General features: G+C 41.7%; 1 protein-coding gene across 1 annotated transcript; it reads right to left on the bottom strand.

Annotated features, from left to right (window-relative positions):
* Window positions 1–7,356: 7,356 nt before the first annotated feature.
* On the bottom strand, window positions 7,357–19,146 carry MSC (musculin). Its single transcript, XM_072999038.2, has 2 exons — window positions 18,479–19,146; window positions 7,357–15,724 (listed from the first exon to the last, which is right to left on the bottom strand). Exons 1-2 carry the CDS (start codon window positions 19,031–19,033, stop codon window positions 15,638–15,640), a joined length of 642 nt encoding a protein of 213 aa, XP_072855139.2. The 5' UTR covers window positions 19,034–19,146; the 3' UTR covers window positions 7,357–15,637.
* Between the last annotated feature and the right edge of the window lie 216 nt (window positions 19,147–19,362).

Here is a 19,362-nt window from a genome sequence, read left to right on the forward strand (position 1 = left end):
GAATTCAAGTTTCTGTAACTTTCCCTATCTCCCTTGCATTTTGTTTCCCTTCTCCTCTCTGATATTTCTAAGGCCTCATTGGACAGCCACTTTGCTTTCTTGCATTTACTCTTCTTTGGGATGGTTTTTGTTGCTGCCTCCTGTACAATGTTATGAGCTTCTATCCAAAGTTCTTCAGGCACTCTGTCCACCAAATCTAGTTCCTTAAATCTGTTCTTCATTTCCACTGTGTATTCATAAGGGATGTGATTTAGATTATACCTGACTAGCCCGGTGGTTTTTCCTACTCTCTTCAGTTTAAGCTTGAATTTTGCTATGAGAAGCTGATGATCAAAGCCACAATCAGCTCCAGGTCTTGTTTTTGCTGCCTGTATAGTGCTTCCCCATCTTTGGCTGCAGAGAATATAATCAATCTGATTTCGGTATTGCCCATCTGGTGATTTCCATGTATAGAGTCGCCTCTTGTGTTGTTGGAAAAGAGTGTTTGTGATGACCAGCTTGTTCTCTTGACAAAACTCTATTAGCTGTTGCCCTGCTTCATTTTGAACTCCCAGGCTAAACTTTCCTGTTGTTCCTTTTATCTCTTGACTCCCTACCTTAGCATTCTAGCTACCTAGAAAATCCTGGAAATGGTCACCATAAAAATTGACTTGATGCTACATGGTTACTGTTTCTTTCCTAATTCCACAAGGTTCCATAAAGAAGAATCAGTTTCATTAGCTCTTTTCTTATGTTTATATCCCATAACTTTCTTTGCCCAGAAAATAATAAGAAAAGGTGTCATGATTAAAATGAAGTGAAGGTAATGTTTGGCTTCCAGGGAAAAAAATGAAAATATTGACTATTGATCCAGCTGTACAAAATCAAATTACATGGGAAAACAATTCCTCAATTTTTCACTTCACTGAAGCTGCAGGGCGGTTACTGTTAGGATCATTACCTCTCGTCTGAAAAATACAAGTAATGTGAGAATGTGTGCAAGTAGTTTTTGAACCTAGTGAACTTTGTAGGTCTGAAACGAATATGTGTGCATCCATGCACAGATACACACCCATATACATGCCCACAACCCTTTTCCTCTCCACAAATGAATCCCCTTCTTATCTTAGTGGGGCACTCATAGCTGCAAGTACTATAATTTAGATGTTTAACTGACACTATAAATCATCAAAAATGTTTTTATGAGCTTATTAGAAGGTACCTAGAGTGCCAATATTCTATGCAGAAAAATATGTAAGTGGTATATATTTCCTTATTATATGCATAAACAAACATTCCATCTAATTGTGGGTGTAAGCCCAAAAAGCCAAAATTCACTCCCTCAAGGTACAGACTAGAGTTCTGATGTGGAAAAATCTCAATTTATTTACACAGCACAAGAGGAATGAATAAACCAGACAAGTGGTATAAGTTTCCAACCATGCCCTTCAGATGAATTAGATGCCAATTGTCATATTGGCAGTAAATGATGGGAGTTGTAGTTAAACACATCAGAAGACCATCACGTTGGAGGAGAAAGCTGAGGTAAATAAGCAAAGAATTATCCTATGACAGTTCCAATTACTTGCATTTTCTCATCACATTTATTTTTATACTTCTAAGAAAAAGGATTAGGAACAAGAAACAAAATAGATAAATCACAGAAAAGGTCATCTTTTCTAGGCCATTATCGGATTTACTGATAAGGAAGCTGAAGTCCTCAATTTGTACCTAAAAATAGTACAACTTCTTTTCCTAATTTTACAGTTTTGCACTTTTTATTAGTAATGGTAGACTAAGTACTCCCCCCTTTTCCTTCCTTCCTTCCTTCCTTCCTTCCTTCCTTCCTTCCTTCCTTCCTTCCTTCCTTCCTTCCTTCCTTCCTTCCTTCCTTCCTTCCTTCCTTCCTTTTTTGTAAGATACTTATCTTCAAAAGACAGCTAGGATGGGTAATAGAGATATTTCCACATGGAGAAGCCATACTTCCCTGTGTCTGAATCTTTATCCTAAAGGATGTTACAGGAATTGTTTCATCCTCCTATTTGCTATCCTAAAATGTGCTCTAAGAAGTAGAAAGGTCCATACGGGAGAAGACAAATATCATACGTCTTTGATCCAGACAGAAGTGCAATGTTATAGGCCTCTATTAGCAGTTTGAGTTTTGTGGTGCCCAGAAGCAAACAGGCAACCAGCGTGGCTATGAAGGGCCCATTGCTTATTATGTCCTTGATGCCCCTCTCGCCCTACACCGTGGCTGTGGCATTTGCAATGCCAACAATGGCAACTCCATGTACAGCAATCTATTATTAAGGACACCAAATTATTAATGACAGCAAAAGCATTTATGATAACAGTGTGCAAGTTCTTTTAATTCTGGAATGGGTATACATTGTGTTGCATTTCAGACATAAGCGTGATCATAATGGCTTACTTGGGTTTCTCTAGCTGTTTTATGTAAATGTTAACCAGTGCTGTTAACCGGTGTGGTCAAAGAGGACTGTCAGAGTCGTGGGGAACCTACAGGACTGTTACGATGAGCACTTGCACTTTGAAATTTACCACTACACCACCAATTATATAGACGTTTGGAGCCTGGAACTCCCTGGATTAGATCAACAACCATCTAATCTTCTCATTTGAATGATACAGGGATTCCTACAAATTAGTTTGACATGTGAAACAGAAATGGAAGAGTCATGAGACTACAGTAAATCCATTTCCTGAACAGAGGAGTGTGTGTGTGTGTGAGAGAGAGAGATTGTGTGTGTGTGTGTGTGTGTGTGTGTGTGTGTGTGTGTGTGTGAGAGAGAGAGAGAGAGAGAGATGTGCTGTCAAGTTGGAACCGACTTATAGCAACCTTCATAGGGTTTTCAAGGTAAATTAGATATTTAAGTAATGGTTTTACCAGTTCTACTCACCCAGTGAGTTTCCCTGACTCAACAGGATTTGAACCCTGTTCTTCAGAGTCCTAGTCTTCACTCTAGAGGTGTAGTGTCGTATAAATTTTGAGGGAAAAATTATTTGATTTCAGCTAAAAACAGAACAGAGACTCCTTTTCAAAAATCACATCATAGATCAACATGGATAACAAGGAGGATTTTCTGCTTCGCGTAAGCCACAAAGCAATTTTTCTGTATTTTAAAAAAAACACAAAAATACATTTTTATTACATATTAGGAAAGCTTCATTTAAAAACTGCATTTATTTATATTGTATTTATACTGCATATTGTATTCGCTCTTCTCCCATTAAAGAAAGAAAAAAAGAAAAATAACATTTCAATGGACGCAGTTCTTATAATCTGCTGTAACAAGACAATTTAACCCTCATTCCATTTATGTACTGCCAAGGTATGCATCAGTAGGTCAAGTCTGCCCTCTCTTGCAGAAAGGAAGAATTGCACCAAATACAGCTTTTCTAGGCTTCATTTAAAAACCGGTAGCAGTCTCCATTATCCAAGAAATTTTATTATGATACAGGGCAGGGTGGGGTGGGGATTATGGTAAAATTCCTATTCTGAAGGTTTCTTCTTATACTTGAATGGAGGAGTTTACATTTGTATTATGCTTGTAAAACACAAGGAGAATGCAATTTCTCCTTAGTTTTAGTCACCAAATCACTGTTTTTTATAATAGTGGCTAAAAAAAACTTCAGCCTGAAATCTACTGTCCTTCTTAAAAGTGTGATTTAGCAGAAAATAGCTCCTTTGTGCAGAAATAAGCAGTGCAAAAGCCTGTGTTTTTTACTGCTGAATAGAATTTCACCTCAAAAAATTTAGAAAGAAATATACTTTCTTTTCCTGCTTCTATTTTACATTTTTAAGAATTTTATCTTGCATGACATGGCAGTGCTCTTTTGACGATCTTGGTTGAATGTCCCAAAAATAACTTTCACAGCTACTACTGCCAAATGATCCACTCTAATTATGCCTAAGTAGCTACCTATTGTGTGATTTTTTTAAAAAGGATTGTTATGTATTACTGCTGTGAATGAATTTTTAGTATGACTTGTGTTTTCCATTTTTGTGTTTTCCAGAGTAGCATTTTAAAAATATTTGTATACTAATCGTTCTTAGCGTTAATATTGCCTTTTAATGATGTAGATGCCTCTTTGTACTCATTGTTCTTAGCTTTAAATATTGTCTTTTCATGTTGTTAACCACCATTGTGTAGTCATTGTTTTCAACTTTAAATATTGTCTTTCAATATTGTAATCCACCTTGGGTCATTTTCATTTTTAGTCCAGTCGTGTCCGACTCTGGGGGGGGGGGGGTTTGCGCATACCGTTTTCAAGCCGTAGAGCCAGTGCTTGTCCAAAGACAGTTTCCATTGCCACATGGCCAGTGTGACTAGGGAATGCCGTTTTACCTTCCCACCGAGGTGGTACCTATTTATCTACTTGCATTTGCATGCTTTCAAACTGTTAGGTTGGCGAGGAGCTGGGACAAAGCGACGGGAGCTCACTCCGTTGCGTGGATTTGATCTTACGACTGCTTGGTCTTCTGATCCTGCAGCACACAGGCTTCTGTGGTTTAAAAATATTTTAAATAAATAAATAACGGTAAAGATGGCCCCAGTTTTGGTCTATTTTGGACTTTCAGTTTCAGTTTCTACCATATTGGATTTAAAAAAACCTTCAAGTTCCTTCTGATGTCATCAGCAATAGATAAAAATCACTAAAACACAGATTTGTACAAACCTGCATGGGGCAACAATGGGGGCCTAACGTGCCCCAACAATTTTCAAGTGGTTGTGCAAGTCTGACCTTGGAGGGGAGACATCACGGACACTTCTTACTAGAGATGGGGGTATTCATATTTGTATACAAATACAAATATACCCGGATGGGTGTAAATAATGAGGGCCCGGCCACATGGCGCTGGACTGTCCACTCAGAATTTCACCGCTGCTGCCAGCTCCGCGGAGGCTTCCTATCACGCTGTTCTCTGCAATGGATTAGCCACTCTCTGACCTAATAAAGAGGCTTGTCATCCCAACTCCTGCCAGGACTGAATAATCGATTGCGGACAGCGGCACGATAGGAAGCCTCCGCAGAGCGGGTGGCAGCGGCAAAATCGTAAGCGGACAGTCCGGCCTCATGGGACCGGACCCTCCTTATTTCCACCTGTGCGAGGATATTCATAGTCGTATATGAATACAAATACTCCCATCTCTGGTTCCCAACCTTGGGTCCCCAGATGTACTTAGACTAAAACTCACAGAAGGCCTCACCACTAGCTATGCTGGTCAGGTTGGGGTTTTTTTTTAAACTTCAAAGAATATGATCCATCCAGAACTAGAAGACAGCTCACACTAAAAATGGTTAGGCTGTTAAAAAAAAAGGACACACTTCTAAAGCCAGACAGAACTGCCAGGTTTTGAGGGCCCACTCTTATTTTCCCAGCAGTGAATGCTACTCAGCTAATTGGCTTTTCTCTGTGCCTCAGCACTTGCTTAAATTGACTGTTGCAATTAATACATTCTTCCAACGCCAAGCACTGGAGATGTTGATTAGAAAAGATCAGACTGAAGTGTTCATGATCAGGCTGAGTGTTTCAGGAAATTGCTCCTGTTTCTACTTAAACAGTCGCCTTGAATCTACTTGCCAAAACTCTATGTGGTATAAGTGTTACCAGCATTTATGAGAGATGTAGCACAATTCAAAGCATCTGCATAAGGAGAAACATGCTTTTTCTTCACACGTGGCCAGTATGACCTTGAGAAATGTGTGTTAATACATGATGGAGAGACATTGGCAGTGGAAGCCAAACTCAGAGGTCTACCAACATGATCTCTGTGCTGACTGAGATCAGACAGTAAAAGAGTCTAGAAGCAGGTGAAGAAGAGGACAAACAGGTGAGAACTGCTGGATAGCCCCGTGGTTTAGGTCTCTGACTGGAGAGCCAGAGGTTGGGAGTTCAGTTCCCCACTGTGCCTCCTTGACATGGGCTGGACGCAATGATCCATAGGGTCTGTTCCAGCTCTGCAGTTCAAAGGTTGTGATGGTGATGGTGATGATTATGATGATGACTGGAAAAGAATTACATGAGATCCAAACCCCTCTGAATAAGGACTCACAGCCAATCTGCAAGCACAAAGACAGGCTAAATTCACAATAGTTCTATGTAATTTCCAACATCCCTAGGTTGGAAAGGGATTAAATTCAACACTAGCCTAGTGTCATTTCAGCTAGCTCTCAGCCATCTTGACTAGTTAGGACTGCACCATATTTCATTGACTATATCTCTCTGCCTAGGCTAATGAGGGAAAATTAGCATATGTAACAGGTCCAGTGCTTGATTTCGTTCTTCAGCCCAGCAGTCAGAGTGATACATGTCTTTTTGTTGTCGTTAAGCCATGTCCGACTCTTCATGACCCCATGGACCAGAGCACGCCAGGCCCGCCTGTCTTCCACTGCCTCCCGGAGTTGGGTCAAATTCATGTTGGTAGCTTCAATGACACTGTCCAATCATCTCGTCCTCTGTCGTCCCCTTCTCCTCTTGCCTTCACACTTTCTGAACATCAGGGTCCTTTCCAGGGAGTCTTCTCTTCTTTAAAAAAATAGCTGCAATTACTCTGACACTGTGCAAGGAGATAGTAAAAGACACCATACAGCTGCTTCATCAATGCCTGGATAATGTTTTCAATTTAAAAGAATATATATGCACATTCTGTTAAATTGACACTAGGGGTATACAAATACCACCCACTTTTATTCAATCTAAATTATTTGTCTTACTAATCACAGCCAATTCCCTTTGAGCTGATTAGAAGACCACTCCTATTTTTATTTGAATATTCCAAAGTATTTGTATGCATATATTTCTAATAAGTGAAAAAAAACCTGCATGAGCATGGGGAAAATAATGGGCATTGACCTGTGATGGAGGATAAAACTATGTCCATTAACGACTTCTTAATCTCTAACATGCACAGGTAAAGCCCCTCCTTATTTCTTCCTCAACTTGCCAGCAAGGACACAATTTAGATAGGTCTTATCACTAATGCTGCTGTGACTTGCCCTAATCAAACCCCACACAATGGCACAAATTTTGTACACGGAGGTGCCCTGCAGATTTGATTGAGATCTGCAATCTCAAAAGAAAAGAAGAAAAAATCGTCCAGTTCTCCTGACCTCCTGAATACAAATTCCTCTCTACTGTATTCTGAACACCTTGTCCTCTCTAAATGGCAAGCCATTCCATGGACTGAAGAATTACCTCCCAAGGATTAGGATTTCCAGGACAGTGTCGACTTCTTATTGGCATTTTTGCTGTCAGTCTTCTTCTGCTTCAGCCCTCTGGTTCTGTTATAGTATTATTTCTTTTTTTTCCCCCAGGATGAGTGGGCTGTGTGTTTTTTTTAAAGCTCTCAGCTATTTCAACCTCCAGACATTTAGTGCTTCAGAAAACCTGGCTTCCATTCAAGTACCATTTCAGGGAATCTCAATTGGCCTTGGAACTTTTTGGGAATGAGCAGATACCCCTACTTCACTTCAGAATCTGAATGCTTCCCAAAGCTGAATCCCACCCCTGTTATTTTTTGTACTCTCTTTCGAATCCAGGCAAATATAGTTCAAAAGTTGAGCCAAGAGCTAATTGCCAGACTCAGATAATTTCCTGTATCTTCCTAAATTAGCATTCTTTATTCTTCTAATGGATTCATATTAACTGATGCAAGCAATTAAAGTGATAGTAAATTGGTTCAAAATGAAAAAAAAAATCCTGAAGATAAATAGCAAATATTTCTTCATGAGGTTAGACTGGCATTCTGACTTTTTCCCACTAGAGGGCAGCCTTGATTTACACTGCAAATACTGCTTCTTGCTCTGCTTTGAATCTAGAGGTTTGGTTTATCTTTCTTGAACAGTAATTTGAAAGATAGGGATCGTCAAAATATAGCATGATATCCATGCTTCACTCAGTTACTGAGGGAATTCTTTACTGCATTTGTATATTCCTTTTTTCCCACTGGGAATCCAAGACCACCATATACCATTCTCTCCCCCACTGCCTCTTTTATTGACTTAGGCTACAAGATGGGTTTCCCTGGAAAAGACCCTGATATTGGGAAAGTGTGAGGGCAAGAGGAGAAGGGGACGACAGAGGATGAGATGGTTGGACAGTGTCATCAAAGCCACCAACATGAATTTGACCAAACTCCGGGAGGCAGTGGAAGACAGGAGGGACTGGCGTACTCTGCTCCGTGGGGTCACGACAGACATGACTAAATGACTAAACAACAAAAAAACAAGGTGGGTTATGAAGGAGGATGCTGACTGCCCCATAGACATGTGGTTGACTTAAACGCACCATGGAATTGGAATCTGAGTTTCTCAGTTCCTACTTCAACACACTGTAATTGCTACATAATGCTGCCTTTCCTCCAAGACTGACAAACTCATAACAAGCTTGGCACATAAGAAGTTGGACACACACACACACACACACACACACACACACAGAGAGAGAGAGAGAGAGAGAGAGAGAGAGAGAGTTTGAAAGAACAGTCTGAAGATTTCTTTCCGTTGATACAGGATTTCTGCTAGATGGAGTACATCAATGTATAGGTATGGTGCATGTTCAGGAATTGCAGATGCTGTTTACAGTATATAATTTGCACAGAAGAGGAGAGTGACAAAGGACTGGAAATCATGCTCTGTGAGGAACAATTTAAAGATCTGAATGTGTTCAGCCCAGAGAACAGAAGCCTGAAAGATGATAAGACAGCCATTGTTAAATATTGAAGGACTGCCACAAGAAAGATGGAACAGGCTTGCTTTTTGTGACTGCAGAAGATAGGACCCCAACTAATGGATTCAAATTACAAGAAAGGAGATTCCAATTAAACATTGTTGAGCTAGCTGTTCAGTAATGCAATGGACTATTTCAGAAGAGGATGGGTTTTACTCATGGAGCTTTTAAACAACGGTTGGATGGCAATCTATCCAGGATGCTTTAAGCTATCGATCTCCTGCTTCATCATGGCCCTGGACTCAGGGTGCAATCAGATGGTAAGAAAGGTGTGAGTCTCATTGTACCAGAAAAGGTTGCTTTGCCAGGAACAACCTTTCCATCCAAAAGGATCACTCCAGCCTGCCCCCCTCAAAAAGAAGCAGCCCTACTGCTGTTACCAGAAAGGTTCAGCCCGAGCATGTAGCAACATCAGGCCGGGGAATTACTGACTGTACATCATGTGATTGCCAGGAAAGAGCTCACACTGGACTATAGCACAAGTGATTCAAATGCAAACTATATCCCTGTGTGATCACACTCTCACCTCAGTAGCCAATGGGGTCTCTTCCAGCTCTACAATTCCATAATTCTGTAATGCAGTTTTAAGACTTACCAGGAAGTCAACCTCTACACCTCTATGGCAATCTGTTGGGGGAGGGATGCATTTCCCCTGTGAATTGCTCTGTGTCTACTCTATGCTAATGGAAATAAAAAAGCAAAGACATCAGAATCAGGGGAGGAAACTTCAGTAAGTTATTTTGTCCAACACTTTGCAAGTCCTGCTTCTCTTTTGCAGAGATAATTAGCTTAATATGTAGGGATGAGAATTATGATATATTTTGCAAAAGTACTGTTCAAACTTTTGAAGTTCTGTATTCTGAGACTGTGAAGTACCTTTCCATGTTATTTTTATACAGAAAGGTTTTTCAGAAATGTAGTAGTCTGAAGCTTTCAACTGGAAGGCAGATTCACAGCAAACCATACGAAGATCAGCAGAGGCGGGACCACAGGAAAGAAGGAAAGAAGGAGAGCTGTGGGCTGGAATGCAACTCTCATCACATCCAGCATAAATGATGAACTCCTGAATCAATCCACCACCCCTGTGTAAGCATTGGTTGCAATTTCCAACATAATACAGGCTGCGAATCAAATTGCAGCAAAGCGTAGTCAGACCCTTGGTTCATAAAAGCCTTTCAGGTAAGGCACATTTTACAAAGGGAAAGTAATGATCAAGCCACAGTTGCTCATCTGTGAGTCTGAGGATATGATCTTATAAAGATGTTTATGCATACTCAAGATGATTTTACCGGCATTTCCATTTGGGATATTTTTTTTAAAGCCATGCATGTTTTAGAGCATGTGTCAAATCTTGTAAGCTGCAGCCCAAAAAAGCACATGTGCTTGCATAGGCAGCTAATTACTATAACAGGGAGGGGGCACCCCCACTACCTAAATTTTGGGTATTCTCCCCATTATTTGGCCCACAAACTATTCCTATATGCTAGTACCAATGTATCTCTTGTAGAAAGACTTCTGATATAACATTCCCAAAGCAACTGAGAATTAACTCAAGCCAACTTGAGTGCATAGCAGGAAGCTTCAAATCTTCTACTGTGTCCAACAGCCATTTGCAGACCCTGAAAAAGCCCCTCCACGGGCAGGTAGGCCTGAGCAAAGTGGGATGTGGAAATGAGAGCTAGTTAGGGGAGAGAAGTCAAGAAATTATCTTCTTGTAAACTTTTTAAAGTTAACCTATCTTAGGTTCAAAGCTTGATTTCTGGGAATTGTCCCCACCTTCGAAATCTCATAAACAAGGGGGTGGACAAAAATGCAACCCTTGGGAAGCATGTGGCCCCCACGGCAATTCTTTTGACTCCCAGCACTCCCCAGTAAAAAAAGAAGTCAAATGCAGCTCTTAGAAGCCTCCGGGAGAGTGACTCACCTTTTAAATATATCATAACCTTCACCCCCTTATACCATTTAACAACCAAAAATACCAAGTTGGCTTCTATAACGACTTCAAATTCTGCTGAAGGATTCCAGTGGCAGTAAGTTGGTCCCTGGATCAGCCAAGGTTGCCCACTCCTGTCCTACACCTGATGCAATATGTTTGAAAAGAATAAGTAACCTTTCAGAAACTTGTCAAAGGGTGCATGGGATCTGTAGTGAAACGAAGCCCAGGGAGCTTTCTTTCCATGAACTTTCTCAAATCATCTTAGGATCCACATCAGTGAGTACTCTGAATCACTAGCTATGAGATCTTCTCCTTATTAAAATGACCTATGAATAGTCAGATATGTGTACAGATTGTCCATTGCATCCCATACCATACTAGGGGTGCAATCCTAAGGAATAAATCCTGTTAAACTTACCTTTCAGTAAATATGTGCAGGATTGTACTTTTTATATGCCACTAGGACATTAATGCTTACATGAATCGTGTGGGGTGCATAACCTATTATAGCAGGGGTGGGGGACATGTGACTTTCCAGCTGTTGTCACACTGCAACTCCTACTCAGCACAGTCAGTCATGAGGGATGATGCAAGTGACAGTCCAACAACATCCGGAGGGCCAAGCATTCCCATCCTTGCAGTACACCGTGCACTGGATATCATAGCATCTGAAACTGCAGCCACTTTATGTCATTAAATAGGTGGAAAGAGGATTTGTATGCCTGGCTCTATTAGACATACAGAAGGCACCTCATTCCCCAATCCTACACTGGGGAAAATTAAGAAGGTGATGCATGGGAACATCTGCCTTATTATGCCACAGATTCTACAATCCTTCCATCTAGAGCAGGAGAGGGATGTGTTTTACACAGCCCAAAGAGACAATATTTTACCTCTAGCACCTACAGGCTGCCACACTAGGCCTGAAAATAACCAAAAGTGGCAAACGAAAACTGAATGTGAGCAGACCTCTACTGATAGTTTTGATTGTTGTGGGGAGCCTTCTAACCCTCCCTCAGAGACTTCATGTGCTCCTCTGGAGCCTTGCTTTTGGTGGAAAGTTCCCCACCACCACCACCTTTGGCAACATGTGAGGAAACTCCTTGGAGGCTCACAGAGCATATGCGATCCAAAACTGTGACAAATGTCTTTGGGAGCCATTTCAAATAAAGCACGGCTCCTTATGGTAGGGGTGGGGAACCTCTATTTCTCCAGCTGTTTTCAACGACAACTCCCATTGAGAGCTACCCACCATAGCCATTGTTTGAACAGTAGTCTAAAACTTCTATAGGGCCAAAGATTCCCTTTCTCTGCTTTGGAGAGCCATGTCAGATGGAGAACCCAAGTGGATTATACATTTCCACCAACACAAATAATATTAATTTAATTGTTCCATATATGTTTTTCCATCATGTTTTTTTAAAGCACTTGCAATTGATTCTCATGTTTTCTCCTCCCCTCCATCTAACCCTGCTAAGTGCTTCATAATCTTTTCCACTCATTCTACTGCAGACCACTTAACAATTCCATTCTTTCCCTTGCTTTTCCAGTCTCTTAGGGTCATTAACCAATTGCAGCTGGGCTCAGATCCAGGGAATGGCCAAGGCCCACAAATAAGCTTATCATAAAACACCTAAGTGAATTGTTGTGCACACTTCTCTGCTTTGCTTTTTTAAAAGTTTGAAAGAGCAGAACTTAAAGAAAACTGTACTGTATTTCTGATTCTTTTGCTGCAGGAGGCCAAACAGAGAACCATTATATGACCTGAATAACAAAGAGTCTTGTGACACCTTTAAGACTGGCAAGTTTTATTTTAGCATGTGTTTGGTTTTGTAGATTAGCTAGCTAGACAGCACAGACTGGGTAGCCTTGGGCAAGCAGCACAGTCCTAGAGTTTCCCCAGAAAAAGGGAATGGTACATCACTTCTGAATAACCCATGTCTAGAAAACGTTTGAAAGTTGAAAATGTCTTGAGATCACATAATTTAGAGAGTACACAATACTGTTTTCCCATAGGAATGTTGTGCAACAGGGCTATGCACTGAATTCAGCTGAAGCTTGAATTGCTAACCAAACTGGCCTGGTGTGGAGAAGTTTGTGTGAAACCTAGATTGAAACAAAATAGTCAGATTGCATTACAGGATGAAGTGATGTGAATTTTAATTAGATTTCTATCTAGCACACAAACTAAATCAGGCAAGGGACAAATTACTTTGGCCTTCCAAATCTTTTTTCCATAAAAGCAAACTTTAAAATATTCAAACCCTTTATGAAATTTGGCAGGCTTATTTCCATTAGGTATCACATACTTCAGTACAAAAATGAAACGCTTACAACCATGTTGGTTTTCCCGTGCAAGGCAATTGGAAACTCAAAAACTGAATCAGATTGAAGGCACAAATCAAGTTGCATGGGGTACTAACCACTCCAGGTTGAATCAGGATCCATTTCAAAGCCCAGATTTGGCTCCAAACCAAACAGCGGACGTCATTCACAACCCTAGTTTATAATATTTGCACTACATGTATATAAGGCTACCATAGGTAAAGGTAAAGGTTCCCCTTGACCATTTTTGTCCAGTCATGTTCGACTCTAGGGGGCGGTGCTCATCCTCATTTCCAAGCCATAGAGCCAGCGTTTGTCCGAAGACAATCTTCCGTGGTCACGTGGCCAGTGCGACTTAGACACGGAACGCTGTTACCTTCCCACCGAGGTGGTCCCTATTTATCTACTTGCATTTGCATTCTTTCGAACCGCTAGGTTGGTGGGAGCTGGGACAAGCGAAGGCCGATCACTCCGTCATGTGGATTTGATCTTACAACTGCTGGTCTTCTGACCCTGCAGCACAGGCTTCTGCGGTTCAGCCTGCAGCACCACCACGTCCCTTCTACCTTACATGGCTGTAAATGTAATTAGTGCAATATAGGATGCTTTTTAAAAAATGAGCCTGAATATTATGCCTGTACCTGAGAAAGCCATAAAAGTTCATGTTTAAAATATTTGTTAGTCTTAAAGCTGCTCTATTTGCAAGTGAACTAATAGATGCTGTACTGCTCAACTTCAACAGAGTTTCTGCTGATGTGACAGAAATCAAATTCCACAAACTTTTACTACATGTCCTTTTGAAAAACAAGCAAACTAACTCTTTCTTTCATGGATGAGGAATCTGGAGTTCTCCAAGGTGTTGCTGGACTGCACATCAGCCCTAGCCAGCAGGTGATGGATGATGGAAATTACAGGCCAATATAATCTGGACAACCACACTACCCTTTCTTACAGTAAACCTATGCGAGACAATGCTTGATTCACTGATTTAGCATTTTCTGATTGACTTCTCAGCACCTTTGTCAAGTGAGAAAAAAACAGGATACAGAAGAAGGAAATTTCTGTGGTAGCAAACCATTTACAAATCCCATCTAAAAAAGTCTTATCCAGCATCAGTATTGAATATTTTTTTATCATCAAGTATTAACTTCTAACAGGCATTTAAGGGCCTTCACTTTTTTCAAAACATTAGATTTACCTTACAATCCCCCCAGTTAGAAAAAAATGGCATAAATATGGCCAACTGTATCTCCTGGAGACTCTGGAGGGTACTGTTTAAGATTTAAGGTCTATTCTTTCTCCTCAGGTCTTGTTATATTTCTCCACCTACAAGAGTTACTTGTTAGGCTTGCTACTAAGATTTCTCTCTTGTTACTATGCCTTTATTACTGCCACAGCTCCATACTGCAATGAGTTGCATCCAGATTTAGCCATGCATAGAGTAGACCCATTAAAATGGAAAGGATATTAATCTTGACTAAAATGTCACTTATTTCAGCAAGTCTCCTCTAAGCAAGATTAATCTGGATCGAGCTGTTCTACATCTCCATTATATCTGAAAACATACAGTCCTCAGTCTAAAATACTCTAAGAAGCTGTTTTAAGATGCCTCTCACCACTAAAGACTGCATCAAATCATAGTGTTTGGGGTTTTTTTTTACCAATTGCATGCTTTCAAACCATTACTCACAGTATCTTTGCAAAGTTTTTAATATAATATATAAAAATAGAGCTATATTTACATTTGAAATACTGATAGTGGTACCACTTGCAAAAAGAACACTACAAATGCTAACATTCCATATCAGCAAAAGGTCTAATGGTAGGAAATGTTGACTTGGAATGTTTTCAGTCTTTTACTCCATAGTCAAATGCCATCTTTACCAAAACATACCTTCCCCAGTTTCAATTAAACAGGCTTCCTGTTTCAGGTTACGATAAAGTCACATATCTGCGCAGAATGCAATGCACCCAATAAAAATTATCTCTACTACATCTTCATTACAAAAATATGACTAACTGCCCCAGCCCAACAATAATTTCCCTATGACTTCAATCCATGCCCCATTTAATGCCTAGCATTTTCATCTAACTCAAATTTAGCTCCAGCATCAATGTTTGAGCTTGGCTTAAATCTAGATAATTAAATTTAATGCACTTGTGGAACAGGCAATGAAGGAAATGACCAGATATTATCAGATCTCATCTTCAGTTTTTACAATATTGGCTAAAATGACAGAAGTAGTCTTATTATTGTATAGCTGCCAAGAACAGAAGTTCAAATATATTATAAAATTTGTGTTTAAAGACTAGTCTAGCATGCCACTTTCCTTTGACACACAGGTTAACCCTGTCTGAGATCAGCTTGTACAATCTACACCTTGCTCCATCTTCAAAACACTTAAGGAAAGTTCTTTAAATAATGATCCAGGGAAGGCATTTTGAAGACACTGCTTTAGCTGCAGCAACAAGTTCTGTGGACATTTTTCCTCCTCCATTTTATGTTTCAAGTACATTTTCCTTCAAAATGAACAAGTCAGTTTAAAAATTTAACAGAGTTGATTTTTCTGTGCTTCTGTTTCCTTTGGTCCATAGAAGTCAGCGTGGTTTGTAGGCATATCCAGCAGAAGTATTGCTTACTTTAATTATGCTGTAGTTCCACATAATCTGTTAGCAGCTGCAACTTCTTTGGGGTCTGATTCTGGTCTTCCTGAAACTACAAATGGCCAGGTCTGTAAATGGAAATAGCATTCCATGTTAGAAAGAAGAATTGCAACATAAACATCTACCATCATTTCCCAACATATCTTACAAGACAAGTGCAAAAGTGGATGCATGAAAATGTATTTAAAATGAAATATAATACAGCTGAATTGCAGTAAACATCTCTAATGTGGTAAGAATTTGAAACACAGTCTTCTCCCTCTACACCAGGGGTCTCCAAATTTTTCAGCATGAGGGCCACATCATATATGTCCCACATTTTCAAAGGAACATGTGCATAAGTATTCCCACCCTCCCTCATGCACACACATACCCATGCACACATCCCCACACAAGCACGGGCTGAAGGGAATGGACCTGAGCCTGCTTGAGCTTGTGTCATTCACCGGGCTAGATAAAAAGGTAAGGCAGGATAGATAAAAAGGTAAGGCAGGCCGTAGTTTGGAAACCCCTGCTCTACACCATCAATGGCGTCCTTGTATTCCTTATTTGAAACTAATGGACCACAATCTGAGAGAGTATAAGTGAGAAGTGGTTACTTCTTTGTTTTCTGAAATAATCAGAAAAAGATCCAGGAGAGTATTTGCTGTAGCAAATGTTTAGGTGGCATGCACAGAGTTTTCCTCAAATCCTCCCAGTGCTCAAAAAAGTTTAAAGTAAATGTTTGCTGTAAATTAATGGCATTTTGGCTAGGAATTTTCAAAAAGCCTGAACCACAGGCTTATAACCTGCTCCTAGCAGCAGAGGATGCAAGTTCTGCATTCCACTGTAGATAATTCAAGAAATATTATTGTGCTCTTTGATCTATTATTTATTTAGTTGTTATGTTTATTTCTATTTGAAATATTTTCAGACTTCTTGTGGCTTCCACCTCTTATCTCCATATCTCTTTGGGTTATAACAGGTGCACTATAAACGCTGACTTCCTTGTATCAATTGCCTGAATCCTAACACTCTTGCAGTTACATAGGCTGGAATGTATATTTTAAAGTATTCAGCCAGGAACCTTAAGAACATTTATCATCCAAGCATGCATATGAAGAGAAGAGTTTATGAAACATGCACTGTGCACATCCCAAGTACGATCTTAAAAGAGGCAATCAAGGAATGTCTTTACTACAACAGTGTCTGTAGGTCATAGAACTTCCAAGATGGTTATTTTAAAAATTGACTTTTATGAATGTATTGTACAATTAGTGAGTCAAGCCAATATCAAGAGATATTAAGATTTTAAATTAGTCCATCAAACTCTTCAGTCCTCTCATTATACTTGTCATTGGGTTGATTAAATGTATAAAACATAGCCAATGGTCATCACTAGTGTCCATAGATGGCAGACAAATTACTCCAATCAAAAAAAGCTAAATATATAAGCATAGCCTTCTGCATGTACTGCTTATGTATATGCAAATATGCCTATGCATATACATCTATGCTGAACAGCTGAGCAGAGCTCCTTTGAACATGTTAAACTATTGTTTTATTGAAAATGGAGACACATAGGTGAGGCCATGAACTACTTGCTCTTGGTAGCTATTTCCCAATGACTTCAACAGTACTGGGGATATTTGGTCTGAAACAGGGCTTTCTCAAGAAAACAAGCATTCAGTTTGGCCTGAACATGTATCAACAATCCCCACATCATTAAACCAGAGAATGCAGACTGGAGAGGCACCGTAGAGTTGTGACTGTCTTTGGAGATGATACTTAACCAGCAGAGAATCACAGATCTTGGGTCCTAGTAGAAATCTCATGGAAACCAGCACTTCAGTAAATGGCAAATGCACTATGAAGGATGATTAAGGAAAAGCCACAGGTAGATAGATTCTACAAACTGTAGTCCAAAATACAACTTTCCTGAGCTCTGTTTGAATCAACTTTTGATAAGTGCAACTTAGGGTAGTAAAGCTTTTTTTCACCATTTCTGTGTGCAATACAAGTCCTACGTCAGGTGTAATGCAGATGCACATTCTTCTTTTTCTCTGCATGACCAATGTTCATATATTCATATAAAATCACACAACAAGAGGCTCAAGAGAGAGGAAGAATAACTTATCTATTTATGCTTAGGCCAGTAAATCATCAAGAATTCATCTGCTTCATTTTACAAAACAACCAGATTTGTTGTTGTTTTTAAATGCCATGGAAAATCACTGGATGACCCTGAGGCACTCATACTGGCTCAGCCTGATCTACCTCAAAGGACTGATAGAAGAATAAAGGAGAGGACAAGACATCTGTGGATGCCAGATTGAACTTGCTGATATAAATATAAGCAACCGGTGGCCAGAAACCTACTGATACATTATGTCAAGGGAAGCACACATGATCCTTCACTGCCTGTCAGTCAGGAGAGGTGGCATGCGAGGAGGGACACAAGCACAGCCGCTTTTTAATTAGTGGGAATGGGCCAGTGCAATTGATTCAAGGCTGGCATGACTAACCAACAGGATTCTGGCCAGAATCTGGTTTTCAAAAAGCAAGCACCACGTGTCAGGGACTATTTCCTAAGCCTCGGTTTCAAAGTCAAGAGCCACAAGGTGCCAACCTACACCCATGGCCTTCCTCCGTCCTTGCGGTAACCTTTGCACCCTTCTCCAGAGCTACAGCTGCTGTCATCGTGGGATGCGAGAAAGCCACTTTGCCCATGCTCAGAGGCTCTCTCGGCCCCTCCCCTGCCTCTAAACCGACGGCGAAGGCCCCAGCCCCACGCCTGGTTCTGAAACCCCCCCGCCCCGATCCCTGGGCCCAGCCTCGCTTACCAGGTTGACGGGATGGACGTAGCCCTTCTCGTAGCGGTCTTCTTGGAGCAGCTGCCGCAGGTGGGCGATGTAGCTGGAGGCCAGGCGGAGCGTGTCCAGCTTGGAGAGCTTGGTGTCCGGGGGCACCCAGGGCAGGCTGGTCTTGAGGCGCGAGAACGCCTTGCTCAGCACGCGCATCCGCGCCCGCTCGCGCGCGTTGGCCGCGTGGCGCTGCGTCTGCTTGCATTCCGCGCCCGCCGCGCTCCGGGCCCCGGGCCTTTTGCCGCCGCCGCCGCCGCCGTGGCCCTCCAGCGCCACGGCGGGCGCTCCCCGCGGGCGCTTCTTCTTGCGGGCGCCGGTGGAGCCACAGGTCGCTACGCTCTCCTCGTCTTCATCTTCCTCCTCCTCCTCCTCCTCTTCTTCCTCCTCCTCGGCGGCAGAGGAGTTCCCCACCGAGGGGCAAGGCTCGCCTCGGGGACGCCGCTTGGAGCGGGAGAGCGCCGGGTATTCCAACTGCAGCCCTCTCAGGTCCATCTCCGGCAGCTCTTCGCCGTCACTCAGGGAGCCCGTCGACATGACCCGCCCCCAGACGCCGGAGGCGAGAGGGAGGGGAAGCGCGCGGCGCAGCGGCCAGCCCGGGCCCGCCTCACACGCTCGCCGCTTCGCCGCAAAGCAACTGCCCGACGGACTTTGAGGGGACAGAGCTATATATACATGCCAAGGGGAAGTGGGGCAAACCATCTGCGTGGGGGAAGGGGGACCAAAAATGAAGACGCCCCACAGTAACGACGCGGCCTGACTGGCGCGCAGGGGGCTCTGCGTGCGTCGAGCCTCCCCCCTCCCCCCCTCCATAGCTCTTGAGACCTGCCCGAGAAGGTCTGTGCGCATCTGGAGCGAGGGTGAGC

Source organism: Pogona vitticeps, chromosome 4, assembly GCF_051106095.1.
Source record: "Pogona vitticeps strain Pit_001003342236 chromosome 4, PviZW2.1, whole genome shotgun sequence".
Lineage (NCBI taxonomy): Eukaryota > Metazoa > Chordata > Lepidosauria > Squamata > Agamidae > Pogona > Pogona vitticeps.

Bases quoted from the DNA above. Each gene is read 5' to 3' on its own strand.
- MSC (XM_072999038.2), bottom strand. From the start codon at position 19,033: ATGTCGACGGGCTCCCTGAGTGACGGCGAAGAGCTGCCGGAGATGGAC. The intron at 15,725-18,478 runs GTAAGCGAGGCT...TTCCATTTACAG, and splicing joins ACGTCCATCCCGTCAACCTG to ACCTGGCCATTTGTAGTTTC.